The following is a 16,178-nucleotide window of genomic DNA, read 5'->3' on the forward strand; positions in this document are numbered from 1 at the left end:
GACATTTATCTCTGTGGCTTATCGTTTCAGCCAGCTGTACATGACACTTGTCTATTGCTGTCACGCTAATATAGCATTTTGTATTCAGTTCAACACACATTGGTTCCCTTTATGTAAAACTCTCATGTCTCTTATCTGTGCTAGCGTAGAAGGAGTTTGATCCCTCATGAATGAAACAAAAGGGTTGAGTAATCACGGTGCGATCGATAGTTGGCCCTGTTGGCTAGTGACACTCAAGACGAGTGCTAAGAATTCACAGGAGTGTAATCAGAGTCACACTGGGGTTAAACCATAGTTTGTCTTCTTGGAAAGGTAGCATGAAGCACCGGGGTGCATCCGGTGAAAATTTAACATAACTTGTGGAAGGAAATTATAATAAGAGATCTCTAACTTCATATTGTTGATTCTACTAATAATACTAGTAAAAATGACAATGGTAAAGCACTTTTCAAAGTACTCAAAATCCCCTTTACACACAGTATCTCACAAAAGTGAGTGCGCTTCTTACATCTCTGCAGATATTTAATTATATGCGTACAGGTGTAGGAAACCCTGTTCCTCCAGAGCCTCAGCCCTACGCGTTTTAGGTGGTCCCCCCCTCCAACACAGGTGATTCAAATGATCAGCTCATCAGCAAGCTCTGAAGAAGCCTAATAACGATCCTCACCTGTGTTGGAGGAGGGATGCATCTAAAACACGCAGGACTGCGGCTCCCGAGGTTGCATACCCCTGACCGACCAGGAGATTGTTGTCATACAAACCTGCCTATACCAAAAAAGGTGAATAATCATTTGCCCACTGCTCAGTTGTATAATACATCAAAGAGGCACACATCTACCTTATCGAAGATGTATATTCGGTCTGTGTATTGGCTGGCGCAGAACTGTAGACCTTGGTATGCAGGATCACCACCTTCCTCACGGTCATTAGCTTTCGTCGCTTTCAGTTCTAGACAAAGATGAATAAGGTCATATACCGCTTTTCCTCAAGTACAGTATGAACACCACTTCACACATTAGAACACGGGGCATTCTGATAAATCGCATAATTTATTGTGGATAAAGATGAACTACGTGACACCTTGTCACATTGAAACCAGTTCTTGGGTGCAATGAAAAAGATCTCTTGAGGTAGAACCTCTTTTTTAAGTGCAGAATTCGCCTTGCTAAAAATTTGAGTTTCACAAAAAAGTCAAATGGGGCTTTGACATGTTTTTGCACAGAATATAGATTTTGGTTACCTGAGCTAACCTGATCTCACCTCTGTGAAGCCTAAAATTTCTGAATCAATACGTGTTCTGTCATCAGCATGTTTCTTAACTTTCTTGCAAGGCTGAAATAATCTAAACACATCTTGAGTGCTTATGTCCCATTTTCAGGGCCCTGGGGAGGGGGAGACGCTTTGTTACCTGGATTTTTTTTCCATTTTCATTGTTGTGTAATCCTGTGTAGTCACAGAAGGCCCATTAGTTGGACAGAGAGCTCCCAATTTATGTTTAACAAGTTCACACAACCAACAGCGCAGAATGCTAGAGTGAGTGCGAGTGATAAAATGAGTAGAACGGGGAGAGAGGAGGGTTGAGGGAGGACAGGGAGCAGGTCATTACTGTCAGCAATGTAACTTGCTCATCCTGCCAGCATCGAACAAGAAAAGGTCAGGTGGTGGAAATGAGACTGCCGCTGCTTCACCACGCTTCATTTAGACAATGACCTATAAGACGCTGATAATACTTGCTTTAAATCACTTCTTGTGGCCCTTTGTTCGCCTTGTGTGTGTGTGTGCGTGTGTACGAGCGTCCAATTGACTTGCACACTGGCTGATGTCGCTAATGCCTCGATGATCAGCCAACTTGGTTGCTTCAGCTAAAAGACTATTAGGGTTAAAACTGCATTAGGCACAAATGTTGTTAAGGGTATGCTATGCTATGCTCCTTGACAAATGTTGCAAATTTCATTTTTATGTTTGCCCTTATCTTTTGCTGGTGTGTCCTATCAGCTTTGCCACTAGACCACCTAATGTTGAAAGTACAAGCACTGTGAACATATTTGGCCTTTCAAAAAAAAACTATTTTGCTGTCTTTCAACATCCATAATGAAACCTAACAGCTCCTCTATGTGCACCTGATATTTGTTGTAAGCAGTTTTTTTCTCCCCAATTGGCTGTTTGCAGTGGCTGAACACGCAAGCTGCAATAAGTGGGCCATTTATTTGATGGGGGCAATTCATCTTACAAAGCCGTCTTATTAGACTGTCACTTGCACAGTATGAACAGTGCCTTCAAATCACACGCCTTGGGATTTATCTGTTATTTTACTGCAAGGGAAAGAAAACAACGGCTAATTGGACTGAGTCATCTCATCTTCTGCAGGACTGAAACAAAAGATGAAAATAAATAAATATATACTTCAAGAACGCAGAACTTCGGTGTAGCCGAGTTTGCTGCAGCGTTTGAACCAACATCCGGAAAACATGAATCTGTGGATAAACACTGGACTCATGCAGATCGCCGAGGCGGCAGGCAGCAGAGCGTGTGAGGCGGTGAGCTGGGGGAGGAGTGATTGCTTGTGCGTGCCATGAGGAAAGTAATCTCACAGCAATCAAGAGGCGGGAGCATCTGACAGCTCTGTGGCTAGCTTCCGAAAACCCTGCGCAGGTAGACGGAAATCATTAGCCCCCGCTCCTGACCCCATAGGTCACTTTTATTGGACAACCTCTGTGTTTCATATTAAACTTGTGCTGCCAGAAACAGACTTGCGGCAGCATGGAACAAACAAACTGAATACATGATCGATGGATGAATACGAGTTGTGATAAGGGAATGTCCAAGGGGATGTTGCAAGTGTGCTTCTACCATTTCAAACAGATGCTTTTGACTACCTCCAAGGTCTAAAAAGGTGTTCTTTGCTCACCTTTAGCATTTGTGGCTGGCTATTGAATTGTGTCTCAAGGCCTTACCATGGGGAAAAATCCAAGACCATAAAGAAAAATACAAGTAGTGCTGAAGCAATACCACTCAATGATATCCCACTCAAAGAAGTAGTCTTTTATATAATTGGGCAGTGTCATTGACAACAAAGGAGGGACAAATGCAGATGTCAAGGCAAGAGCTGCATTTCTTCTAATGATGGTGCTCGAAACAGATACAGTATAACAACAGACCAAAATAAGAATCTTCATAAACAATGCAAAGCCAGTCCTGCTTTGTGGAGCCTACTAAAGGCTGCAATACAAAAAGTCTTACCTTCATTAACCAATGGCAAAGTAGAATCCTTAATATCTACTGGTCAAACAAAATCACAAACGGCAAAATCTGGACAAAAACATGGCAAGCATCAGTTTCAGATTAAATTAGAAGCTGGAGGAAGTTTGGGTACACCCTTCGAAAACTGGTATTTACCATCACCAGAGCAGGCCCTGACCCGCAATCCCCAAAGGAGACAAAGGGGGGTTGTCCAAAGTTAGAAAACAAGATACACAGATTGAGAAAAAGGTCTGTAAATAAGTACTCTGCATGCTTCATAGTTGCTGGCCTATACCCCAAAAGAGGTGTCAGGCAAAGGCACGGTAAGAAAGTAATTGAATGGTAGGGGGTGAACAGAAGCAGAAGCTCCAGTGAGATTTTGCTCAAAAGACAAAGTATAAAATCTACAACTCGGGTAACATGAAAGCCCTCTCAAAGAGATATCACTAAAAGTAGCATACATGCTAGCCCTTAACAAAATTAAATGCAATACAGTACTATCCCGGGTCTCGATGAAAAAGTAGCCCAGTTTGGAATACTTGATTCATTCATTAAAAATTAAAAAATTAAATATAAGTGTGTATTGGCCAGTATGTACTCCCAAACTTTCAGGATCGTCCTGCAGAATCTCATCTCAGTCCTTCACAGTTTTTTATGCTATGTGGTGGTCGAAGCAACAACGCATGATGTACCAGATGCGCCTGATTGGAATCAGGTCCAGGGAACAGCCAGGCCTAAGGAGGCCAAAGGAATCCATTTCTTCTTCATCTTTCAAGACTTGACGAAATTCTCAACAGTGTTTGTTAAATGTGCTCAGTGTGAAATTTTGCTAATTTATGAAGAGAGCAAGATACCAATGGCAAATCTAACACTTCTATGTTGGTGACATGCTGTGAGCACGGGCCCCGCTTGTTGACTTCTGGCCTTCATGCCACCCTCATGGAGTCTGTCTATGACCGTTTGGGAAGAAACATACAGGAGTGGGTGCTGGGCTCAAGACTGCGACCAAATTGGTCGCATTTGCAAGCCCTTGTCTTCATTTTCCTGTAGTTTCTGCATTGTGTGTACGCCGGACGCTTTAGACTTGCACGCGGTCCGCAGGTGAGTAACGCTGTTCCCTTCATAAACCATTTCCGGACAGTGATAGTCGTTACACGCATGTGCGTTGCTCCACACGTCCCCGTCAATAAACATGCTGCACGCTCAGTTAAAGGCACGGCAGGTTTATTTGTATAGCACATTTCATGTACTAAACAATTCAAAGTGCTTTACATAAAACATTAGCAGCATTACAGAAAGAGAAACAAAATATCATTCAGACATTCAGAAAGCAATAAAACAAACAGCTCATGTGTTTGCTGTTTGTTGTAACATTGGACGGAAATACTGGCAGGTTTCCTTGTATGCCTCGAAGCAGGTGTCCATTGATTGTGTTTGTTGCTCTGGTCTGGCACATGCATGACCGACGCATGTGTTCAGTTTGCGCAGTCTTAAGACAGGTGATATAATCACCGCCGCCCCTACATATTATTTATGATCGATGGGGACACCAATGTCTTCACAAATGAGTGTGAGATTGTCTATGCTCATACTATTGTGAATGAAAGACTGTCAGATATCCTGATTGGCAACATTGTGATTAAACACACCCATGCCGAAGGTAGTGTTTGTTTCTATACATAATGATAATGAAAAATGGTTTAAAAAGCAAAAACAATCATATTTATCCATTCATTTTCCTAACCTCTTAATCCATGGAATTCAAATATTATTATTATTCCATCTATCCATTCGCTACACTGCTTTATGATGTTATCCTTACGTCGTATTTTCACGGTAAAACATTTTGCAAATACAATGACTCAAGTCATTGATAATCTTCATACGAAACTATGATACACCAATTAAGACTGCTACAGTAGTAATCAGCAAGCATGGTCTCGGTGAACTTGCCACACAACCACACACAAAAAAAAAAAGCCCCACAAAAACACAGGTGCGACCAAATTGTGTGTTGGTGCGACCAACTGAGAAAGTTGGTAGCACCAGTGCACACTGTTCTGAGAGACACTGTTAATAATTTGGCCACGGCGTGTTTGGAGAATTAGAACCTACACTACGACAGCAACTTCGGTGAGCTGTAGATACTACTTGCACTGAGGGCACTGGAAATTTTCAAAACTGCAATAGCTAGATACCAATAGAAATGATGTGGAGACGGAAATAATCTGAAAGCAAACCGTTTATAGGAGCTGTATTGCCAATTTACTATGACTGCACTTGCAAACCAAGTAGGATAACAACCTACAGTGCTACAATCATTGATAACAAATTCATCAATATTGTAGGAAATCATAAATTTAGAGGGGATTGAGATTTTATACTACCCAAAGTCCGAACTATTTAGACATTTTTTTGTGTGTCTGTATGATGAATCGAACTTTGAAATAGTCTAGATATGCAACAGAAGCAATGTCAACATATTTACAAATTTAAATTGTTATATAAACACACAGTCTGTTTGCACTATATAGCACTAGAGTCTTAATTTTACTGCAAATGTTGGTTTGGCCAATGTCTATCTGTACTTGTGTTTGTTTTATGTTTGTTTGTTTATGCCTTTGTGATGCATAGATTTGACTTTTATGTCCCTTTCTACCGTTGTGTTTGGTGTACTAGTTTTACCACTGATGTGTGTAATTGCTTGTTTTTTTTGTTTTTGTTTTTTAATGTAACCATATTTGTTTTTTGTATGACTGTTTGAGCAATACATTGGCCATAACCTGAAACGAGAAACGAGAAAAGAAACACCAAAGAAGCTTGTTACAACAATATTGAGAAAAGAGGGTGGGATTCAGCAAGATTTTCTTCTTCCCACTCCTTTTCAGACATTATTCTTTATTCTTTTGTATGTGAAACATTCCTTTTTAATTACTAGGGCTGGGTATCGATTGTAATTTCCTCAATTAATTCGATTTCAATTTGCAAGAAATCTGTTCGATTGATTCAATGATTCTATTGACTCAGATATTGATCCATTATGGCACATCAATTCTTATTAAATGTCAAGGATATGATAAAACCTCCACAAATATTAAATTCCAAAGTAATTCCAAAAAGAAAAAGTGCACTGGAACGCAACTTCAAGTGGGAGGTTTGTGAAGTCGTAGGAAAAAAATATCTACGGGGAATTCACCAAGTTGCTTCAATCCCATGTCACCCGACAATGGCGATACCCATGGAGACACTGACCGCGAATGCTAACATATAATTTATGAGATTGCAAAAATATATTTTTCTATCTTTATTTATTTTTAAATTTATTTAGTTATTTTTACATATGACATGGAGGTCAAATGTGTTTTGAGGAACAAAACAAAAACCTATTCATCACCACCAGCCATAGCTATAATCATTCACTCACATGCAGTGGGAATGCAAAACAACTCAGGTTTTACCATTCAAAAAAAGTCATTGTGAGCGGAATTAGTGTTACTAACGGTAACACTGGAAGGAAACCAGACTTTTTGTGCGACGTGCAATCACTGATCACTTCATAATGTAAACAGGGTAATTACTTCTTCATAATCAGCTAAATGTAAGCAGCTTTGTGTATGAGGCCCTTAACCGCATGTCTCAGTTTGCAGTATTAGAAACCATGGAATTGGGGATTTGTTTATTCTCATCCAGTGAGTCATGCTGAGCTATATTCCAGTTTTTAAATCATAAAGATGCTATTTTAATGACCGCTTCTAATTTAGTTTTACATACAAACAAGAGCAGACAGGTACCACAGCATCTTAAAGTAATGAAATCTACTTTATGATGATAATAATGACAACAACAAAAAAAAGAACTGACACCTTGTTCCCTGATGGTCACTGACTGCACCTCAAACTTTGCATGCACTTCTCGCAAGGAGCAGATTGTGACTTAATCAGGAGATTAGTGAGACTTTACATCAATATCTCCCTTAGCTTCCACTGAGCAGAACTAGGCAATAACCCAAAGAAGATATGCATAATAATATGAAGAATAACACCTGCCCCATATGGAAAGAGATATAGTCTCTTATTGGTTTGCAGCGATTAAATTAAAGAGCATTATAGGGGCAGCATTGGCCAATTTTCACAGATATGAAAAGGAGAAGATTGCAGGTGGGATTACCGTGAGTGTGGTCTAGGAGGACGCAGCTGCCACCACCTGTGCCACCACCACCGCCGCCGCCACCTCGCTTTCCCGCTGATTGTTTGCCTTTGAGCTGCTGCTCCTCCCCTCCCGCTGCATCTCCTTCTTTCTGTTTGTCTTTTGCAGGCTCATCCTCCTCCTCACTCTGTTTGCTAGTGTGGGATTCCTGCCAACTGAGCCCGGGTTCTTGGTCGGAGTTGGACACGATGTGACATGCTTGCTCCTTTTCGGCTGAAGGATGTCGTTGAGGCCTGGTGGACTCTGAGGCAGCAGGGACATAAGGAGAATGATTAAAACCATCCTTACGGGCTGAGTTGTAGAGTTTAATTACACATTAAAGAGCTTCGGTCCTTGGACAGAAATCCATCATTCCAGGATTAGCGAAGTGTGGCCAAGAGTCTGGACCCAAGTAGATCTTAATATGGCACATAAATGATTGAATGACCATTGATTAATTTTAACAGATGTGTTCAAGATACAAATTGTTTCCTGAACACAGAAGCCGCCATAACACCTGTGCAAGAGGAGAACATAAAAACTTTACAACCTGGTCACCTGTAGACATGATTGAACATGCAAAGTCAATTTAGTTGCAGGTCTGTGAAACGGCATGAAGAAAAAAATCATTGGAGGTCGGCTACAATCTTCTTGCTGCCCTGCGTATAACATTTTCTAACTCGTTTCTACAGCAACGTGTCGGATACTATTTTCAGAAGCGGTGAATGATCATTATGCCACATTGTTCTCCTAATTGCTCTCCTGCATTGCTGTGTGTGCAATCAGCATTAACATAACAATCCCAGTAATTGCCGCATCTGTGCAACACTCTACCCAGGTGATCATGGCAAGCTGGGGGAGCTCATTTGGACCATCTTTGAAATACCAAACTTGTTCGGCAATGTGATTTGACTCACAAAGTTGGCAGGATATTAAGAATCTAAAAATGTTAATTGATTCAAGGATTATGCCATAGCCATTCAAATAAAAAAATCACAAAAGCATTTGGGGCACCAGACTATCATGCACAGCTCAAAATAAATACAGCCTTTGAATTTTATATATATATATCCATCCATCCATTTTCTTAACCGTTTTTCCTCACAAGGGTCGCTGGAGCCTATCCCAGCTGGCTTTGGGCAGTAGGCGGTGTACACCCTGAACTGGTTGCCAGCCAATCACAGATATACCCGACTCACATTCGGCATCATGAGTTCCAGCTACTGCCTTCCGGCAGGAGATTCAGGGCCCCCAGAACCAGGCTGAACCGCTACAAGAACTCATTCCTGCCGACATCCATCAAACTGCTTAACAACCGACATTAACTCAGTACAATAGATATATGGTGCAATGTTGTGTGTGTGGAATATATGCAGCCGTGCTGTACATACTCATGTATATATATATATATATATTTAGGAGTGTGTGTGTGTGTATGGGTGTGTGCAGTCCTCATGTATGTACTTCTCTACACATGTATACTTCTGTGAATATTTCTTATTGCTGCACTTCTTATTTAACTTTAATTTTATCTCTTTCTATTCTGTTGTTTCTTCCTTACTGTAACTGCAGCTGGACGGAGTCCAGGAAAAAGTTCCCCACGGGGAAAATAAAAGTATATCGTATCGTATCGTATCGTATATATATATATATATATATATATATATATGCACAACATAGTACACCTCTGACATTGATCAGACAAATCATTTCTCATTTTACCCAACCTATATTTAGAGTGAAATATGTCCTGTGATAAATGTTAAATTGAATCTGTCTGTGTTTGGTGGGCACTAATTTTGTTTGTGCTGAAACCAATAATCTTTCCCAATTGTCCTCTGTATAACTACATCCAAGATCAGCCTCCCATTTTGAATTATTTATATATCCACGATAAGGTGGTAAATGATCAATTATTGTTTTATTATTGGTCAGAAACTTCTAAATAGATAAACATAATTTATATAAATATCTGCAAGATAGGAGTTTGATTAGAAGTCAAACCAATGATAAAGTTCCATTTAAACCTCAGGATTCTTTACTTGATAACTTTTGAGGATAGATGTGATGGAGTAAAAGGGTTAATATCTACTAGTTATGGGGGATTTAAGAGACATTTCAAGTGCCCATTCCATTTTTTTGTTTTGTTTTTTTTCCCCTCAGAAAATTCCACAAAAGCGGCGGCCACTTGTCACGTTGAATTTAAAAGTAGCCTCACTTCAGTAAAAGAGAAAATAAAGAGAAAACATGCCAAAAAGAGAAAACAATCAGAGCATGCAGGAGCGCTGCTAGAATATGTTGGATTAAAAAAAATATAATATTTTTTTAATTGTCTCTTTGGTGCTCTTCAGTGGAGGGACTTTTTTTGGAAGTGTCAAAAATAATTTTTTAATTAAAATTCATATATATATATATAGCCCTGCTTGTAACCGCTGCATCTTTAGAAGACACTCTACTTCTTGCCAATGCATTCAGAGGAGTTTTTGAGAGGTCAGGGGTCACCCATACCTCACAATCTGTGTTTTAGAAATCACAAGGTGTAAAAAAAATTATACATGTATTCTCCCATCACATGTTAAATTGAAATCACATCCTCTTACGTAATTTGTCAAGTTTAGGTGTGGAAACTAACAAGTTGTGAATTTCGGGGACGCAGTGGCGGGTTAATTAGTGATCCTTCCTCTCTGTGACTTGTTTCTTCAAAAGGCCAGCCCACAAACAACTTGCTAAAATGTCATACAATTCTCTGGGCACCTGGCCTCACCACTGCACCCCCCCCCCCCCCTTTGCTAACAAGCTGAGCGAGACCGCCAAGAGAGACGACTCAATTTGTGCTGAGTTGTCCCCACCGAGGAAGATGTTAACAATGAAATCCTGTAAGGCCTAAACATGACTTTCCCTATCAAATACATTATTCAGTCTGCAAATAAGGACCCCATTAGTGCTTTGATAAGGGTTCAAAGTTGATTCATGCTAAAACAAAATATGTGCATTACAATGCTGTGTGAAATAAGAAACAGCAAAGTATTTTATTTTCCTGTCTGCAGGGAGCCAAAATAACTGTGATCTTAAAAAAAGAGATGGCAGCAGGTCTTGAAGCCCACATGATGCATAATATCAAACATCCAAATATACGACTGAGGCAGTGTCATCAAATGCTACAAATGAGTTAAAAACAAGACCGAGACAGGAGAGCTCTTCCTGTGGACTATGCTGGCAGCTGATGCTGAGAGACAAATTACCTGTTAAAAAAGACAAGATGAGCGTGACTCTGATTAAACATTATATTATTTTAGTATAGTGTGGTACAGTATATTAAATTCCTTTGTAATCTTCCAGAAACAGCTTTGTTGGCGGTACACCAACTTCAGCTCTTGTTCTAACCTACCTGCATGAGACATCACATTCTGGCATCCAAAGTGGTCAGTTATGCATGACAGTTTAATTAAAAGCAAAACTCCATTAGCAACGATATCGTATAACAGTGTTCAATTTGTGTCCAATTAATGAAAGCTGCTGTTGTTGCCATCTGGAATCAGATACATTTCTCCAGTCAGCTGCAAAATTGAGGCTTTCTACATGTTACAGGTGGCAGTCAGACGATAAATGGATAGCTTCTGCATACTGTTAAATTAACACTGTGCCTAATGTTTTGGTCACCGAGCGCACATCTGCAGGACTTGTGTTTAATATTTCATGAAGTGTATGTGTGTGTCATTATCTAATCACAACACGCTACAATACATAAGGCAGTGTGCTGCTCACACGTTACCGCTGATGAGACGGAACAGAACTTTTCGGAGATGCGCACAGATGTAGCTCAGTCACGGGCTGACAGATATCGGCAAGAGCCAGCTCATCTTTTTTCCAACTTTTGCGCCAGACGTTTGCAGCCCTCTCTCGCACTCTCGGCTTGACAGGTGAGAATTATACTGAGAACTTGTCATCAGCAGAGAAAGAGAGAGGGAGAACGAGCTACCCGATATTCTCGCAGCTGAGCTATTTCAAAAGATGCCTCCAGCTACAAATCTTTAGCCTGCAATGTTGCTCAAAAGTAGTGTGTCAACAGACTGACAGGACAGGGAGAAAAAAAATCTGGCCATTCGTACCTGATGTTAAACCTGAAGAAGAGCGCGGCCACTCACAGATCTCACAGTAAGGCAGCAAGTTGCTATTGGAGTAGGTACACGCCGTGCAGGCCCATGCTTCAGTGGACTCTGAAAGCTCTTGTTGGGTCTCATGTGCCAAACTTCGCCTGTCCTTGGATGCAGATCTTTGGCTCGGGGTGGAGCCCAACTCCCGGATCCTCTTCATCTGCGGGGAGAAGTCACTGTCGTCTCTGATGGACTCTTCTTTCCTCTTTGTCTTTATCTCAGAATTTCGTCCACTTGAAGCTGAAGAATTGTTGGTTTCTGATGAGATGGAAGGAAATTCTCCTTCATCTTGCAATCGTTTCCTCTTCTTCTTGCTGCTATCCGGGGAGAAGAAGTTCCGAATGTCATGCTGTTTCTCCTTTTCAAACTAAGGGGGAAAAAAAGCATCTATGTGTCAATATTTGGGTTATGGCACAGGGCACATTTTACAATTGTGATATGTGACCTGTCTGATAAAAAATATAAAAACGCAACACTTTGGTTTTTGCTCCTATTTTTCATGAGCTGAACTTAAACATAGATTACTTTTTCTATGTACACAAAACAATGTTCAAAACCCCAATTCCAATGAAGTTGGGACATTGATTAAAAATGTAAATGAAAATAGATTACAATGATTGGTAAATCATTTACAACCTATTTTCAATTCAATACATTACAAAGACAAGCTATTTAATGTTCAAATTAATGAACTTTTTTTTTTTGGGGTGGTTTTAGCAAATACGCTCTCATCTTGAATTTTATTTCTGCAACAAGTTCCCCCAAAAAGCTGGGATAAGGGCAAAACATATCTGGGAAAGTTGAGGATTGTTCTTAATTTTATTTTTATTTTTTTAAACCCACCAGCTTGGAACATTCCACAGGTGAACAAGTTAATTTGAAATTGGTGAGTCTCTTGATTGGGTATAAAAGGAGTATCCCCAAAAGAGTGAGTATTTGTCTAACAGTTTGCGTGAGCAATTAAGAACGGTTCTCCACGAACAATTGGAATTTTGTGATTTCATCATAAAAAGACTCAGAGAATCTGGCGAAATCTCTGCATGCAAGCGGCCAGGCTTAAAACTAACATTGAATGTTCATGACCTTCCATCTGTCTGCATTAAAAATCTGCATCATTGTTTCACGGATATTACCACGTGAGCTCAGGAACACTTCAGAAAACCATTGTCATCTACCAAATGGAAGTTAAAAGTCTACCATGCAAAGCGAAAGATATATTTCAGCAACACCAAGAAACGTCCCCCAGCTTCTTTTGGCCCAAGCTCATCTGAGATGGACTTATGCAAGGTGGAAGTGTGCTGTGGTGTCTTGAGTCCATATTCCAAATGTTTATTGTAATCATGGATGTCATGGCTAAAGAGGAAAAGGACCAACCACCCTGTTATCAGTACAAATGTTCAAAAGCCGGCATTTTTGATGGTATGGGGATGTGTTAGCACCCATGGCATGAGTAACTTGCATATCTGTGAAGGCAGCATAAATTCTGAAAGGTGTATACAGGTTTTGGAGCAACATATGCTGCAATCCAAGCAACATCTTTTTCAGAGACATGTTCCTACATGAATTGTGTGCAGAGCTTTGCAACACTGGGCCATGCATTATCATGCAGCAACATGAGGTGAATGAGCCTCAGGATCGCCACATCCAGCATATTTATTTCCTAGATCATCAGAGACAAGCCACCTGGACAGCTGCTGCATTAATTGGTATGCGTAACCACAGCATTTTTTCAAAAACTGTCAAACTGTCTGAAGGAATCTCATCTGCATGCTTGTCTTGCTCATCGGGGTCTCGACTCAACTGCAGTTTGTTGTTCTAACTGACTTGGGTGGGAAAATGCTCACGTGATGTCATCTGGTGCTTTGGAGAAGTGTTCTTTTCACCGATTAATTTTCACTTTACATGGCAGATGGCAGACACTGCATATGGTGTATTTGCCTGAGTGAGTGGTTTGCTGATGTCAACATTGTGGATCAAGTGCCCCATATTGGCAATGGGTTTGAGGGATGGTCAGGCATTAGCTTATGGACAACGAATATGCATGCAATGGCATTTTGAATGCACAGTGATACCATGACGAGATCCTGAGGCCCATCATTGTGCCATCCATCCATAGCCATCAATTCATGTTGCAGCATGATAATGCATGCCCCCATTCTGAAAGCCTCTATATACAATTCGTGGTGGCTAAAAACTTTCTAGTTCTTACATGACCATCATACTCACTAGACATGTTATACATTGAGCATGTTTGAGATGCTCTGGATCGTTTGACGTATGCGACAGCGTTCCAGCTCCTGTCAAGATCTATCAACTTCGCACAGCCATTGAAGAGGAGTTGCCTAACATTCTACAGGCCACAATCAATAATCTGAACAACTCTATGCAAAGGAGATGTATTACACTGTGTGAGGCAAATGGTGAGCAGAAAATGATGTCCCAATACAGTAAAACAGCATACTTTAGAGTGGCCTTGAATTGAGGGCAGCCTATGTCATCTGTGAAATAATTAGGGTTGAACTCTTAACGGTACTGTAAATATCGCAGGATCTCGGTTTCAAAATTGTCACAACAATGCTGTGGAATTTGACGGGCATCAGCTGTGAAACACAGCCCAATGCTGTCAATTTCTAAATCATGCCATAAGACATTCTGTGAGAGGCTAGAGAGGCTTTAGGGCTCATCTCATTTCTCCTTTTGCTGCTTTTCTGTTCTTGTACACTGCATAGAAAAACTGGAAAAAGATGTCATTAAATCTACTCAGTCTTTTGCAACCTACAAATAACCTGCTGAGTAACATACAGAGTGGTGATTTAATGTTTTGACGTGTTGTAGAACTTTTTTTAAAAAGAAGAAGGCTGTGCAGTGAAACCACTTTCATGTGTTGGTTTGATATATAAGGACTGGACTTGGCAACAGTTTTGTTTCACGACGCATATGTTCTGACAACCTCAAGTTCATTCTGGTTTCTATGTTTATAAAATACTTAGCAGTATGCACATATTAATATTGATTTGTATGCTTGGCATAAAGAGATATTCATCGCAATTGTTGGCATAATATACTTTGCACATTTTGTTTAAATAAACATGTATTTTATCTCTATATTTACAAGTGTGTTTATTTTACTTGTCCATCATAGTGTTGACCTATTTTTAAAGGTTAACATTCCTGGCACATTGTGGCATTCCCCACCCAAAGTTTACTTTTATTATTTTTTACAATACCGTAATAATTTATTAACACCATGAAGATTTCATACCATGAGATTTTGATATTGTTGCATTCCTAGTAATAATAATGCAGTTTATAACCTTCTTAATATGCAATACTTGTGAGGTGGATGGATTATTTTAGCAAAGGGAAGTGCTCACAAACAGATTTAGACAGATTTATAAAAGTGACAAATATGCCTTTTGTGTGCACAGAAACTCATGAAAAATAAGAGCAAAAACTATGAAAGCAACACTTTCTGGCGTAATTATATATTGGTGCCACATAAAAAAACAATAACCTGATGATAAATGATGAATGGTTATACCAGTCTAAAGGCCAGACGCAGCTTTTACACTGTTGGTTAGTCTGACAGTAACATCATTTTCCACTCTGGAAAAGAATCGTACAACAAACACAGCTGGCGATCCCATATGGATCATAGATTTTGCACAGTAGACCAAAAGTCAAAAGTTTTCAAAACATTGTACAATGTGTTTTCGCGGTAATCACATTACCTTTGAATAATGATCATTTTCTTTTGTACACGTCTATTACAATTTATAAAAAGCAACATATAAACCATGCATTTTTTTAAATGGCTCAAATTTCCCTAATATATAGTATATCTAGCCTACTGTTTGGTATTGTTTCTTCAACAGTCAATTCAAATTGTCATTTAGCATTAAGTAAAAAAAGGAACACATTTGGTTTATGTTTATGTATATCTTACTCAGATAAACTTCCAGTATGCTGTTTGCAATGTTTACTTTGTCAAATAAAATAAAACAATTTCACCATCTCACATGAGTGAAGTACACGTCCTCATCTAATTCAAGTCCAGTATTCCTCTCCAAGAGAAGCTCGCTCGGTGTCCACGCGCTGGCGAAGTTAAGGAAGTCCCACTTGTCTTTGTCTCCCTCCTCGGCCTTCAGGTACTCCTTCCTTCCGTTCAGAGTGCTGCCGGTCACGGTTTCCTTTCAAAGACAAATTAGCCTGAGTTTCTATAACTCTGTTGATGTGCACTGAGCAGACAAAATTCAAACCCAAAGTGCTTTTTTTCAAACAACAAAAGGAATTTGAAAAAAATTGTGCATCAAAGAACAAACTACTACACAGTTATTAATGGGTAGCGGTTAAACAGTATACCACACTACAAAATATAAAATATAAATTTTAAATGAGTACATTGTATTTAGTTGATGTCAAGCAGTGCACTTCAAATCTCGTTTCTCCTGTCAGCGTTAAAAGGAAAAATACATCTGAAGCTCATCTTCTATCAGTTCAGCCGGGAAGTGTTCACAGAGCTTTACTTTTTCCACATTTTGTCATGTTACAGCCTTATTCCAAAATGTATTCAATTGAATCAATATCACAACCTAAAGA

The 16,178-nt window shown here is 39.8% G+C and overlaps 1 protein-coding gene across 5 annotated transcripts in view; it reads right to left on the reverse strand.

Moving 5' to 3' along the window:
* Positions 1–16,178, reverse strand: part of zranb3 (zinc finger, RAN-binding domain containing 3) — an 84,081-nt gene that overhangs the window by 30,729 nt on the left and 37,174 nt on the right. For all 5 annotated transcript variants that reach the window (XM_086070011.1, XM_086070010.1, XM_086070012.1 and 2 more), the window contains 4 exons: positions 15,599–15,769; positions 11,535–11,946; positions 7,408–7,689; positions 839–948 (listed from right to left, as the gene is read on the reverse strand). In XM_086070011.1, the coding sequence (XP_085926137.1) occupies positions 839–948; positions 7,408–7,689; positions 11,535–11,946; positions 15,599–15,769 (975 nt within the window). The remainder of the gene's footprint in view (positions 1–838; positions 949–7,407; positions 7,690–11,534; positions 11,947–15,598; positions 15,770–16,178) is intronic.

Source organism: Leptonotus elevatus, chromosome 2 (assembly GCF_054856555.1).
Source record: "Leptonotus elevatus isolate MCC_2025b chromosome 2, RoL_Lele_1.0, whole genome shotgun sequence".
Taxonomy (NCBI): Eukaryota; Metazoa; Chordata; class Actinopteri; order Syngnathiformes; family Syngnathidae; genus Leptonotus; species Leptonotus elevatus.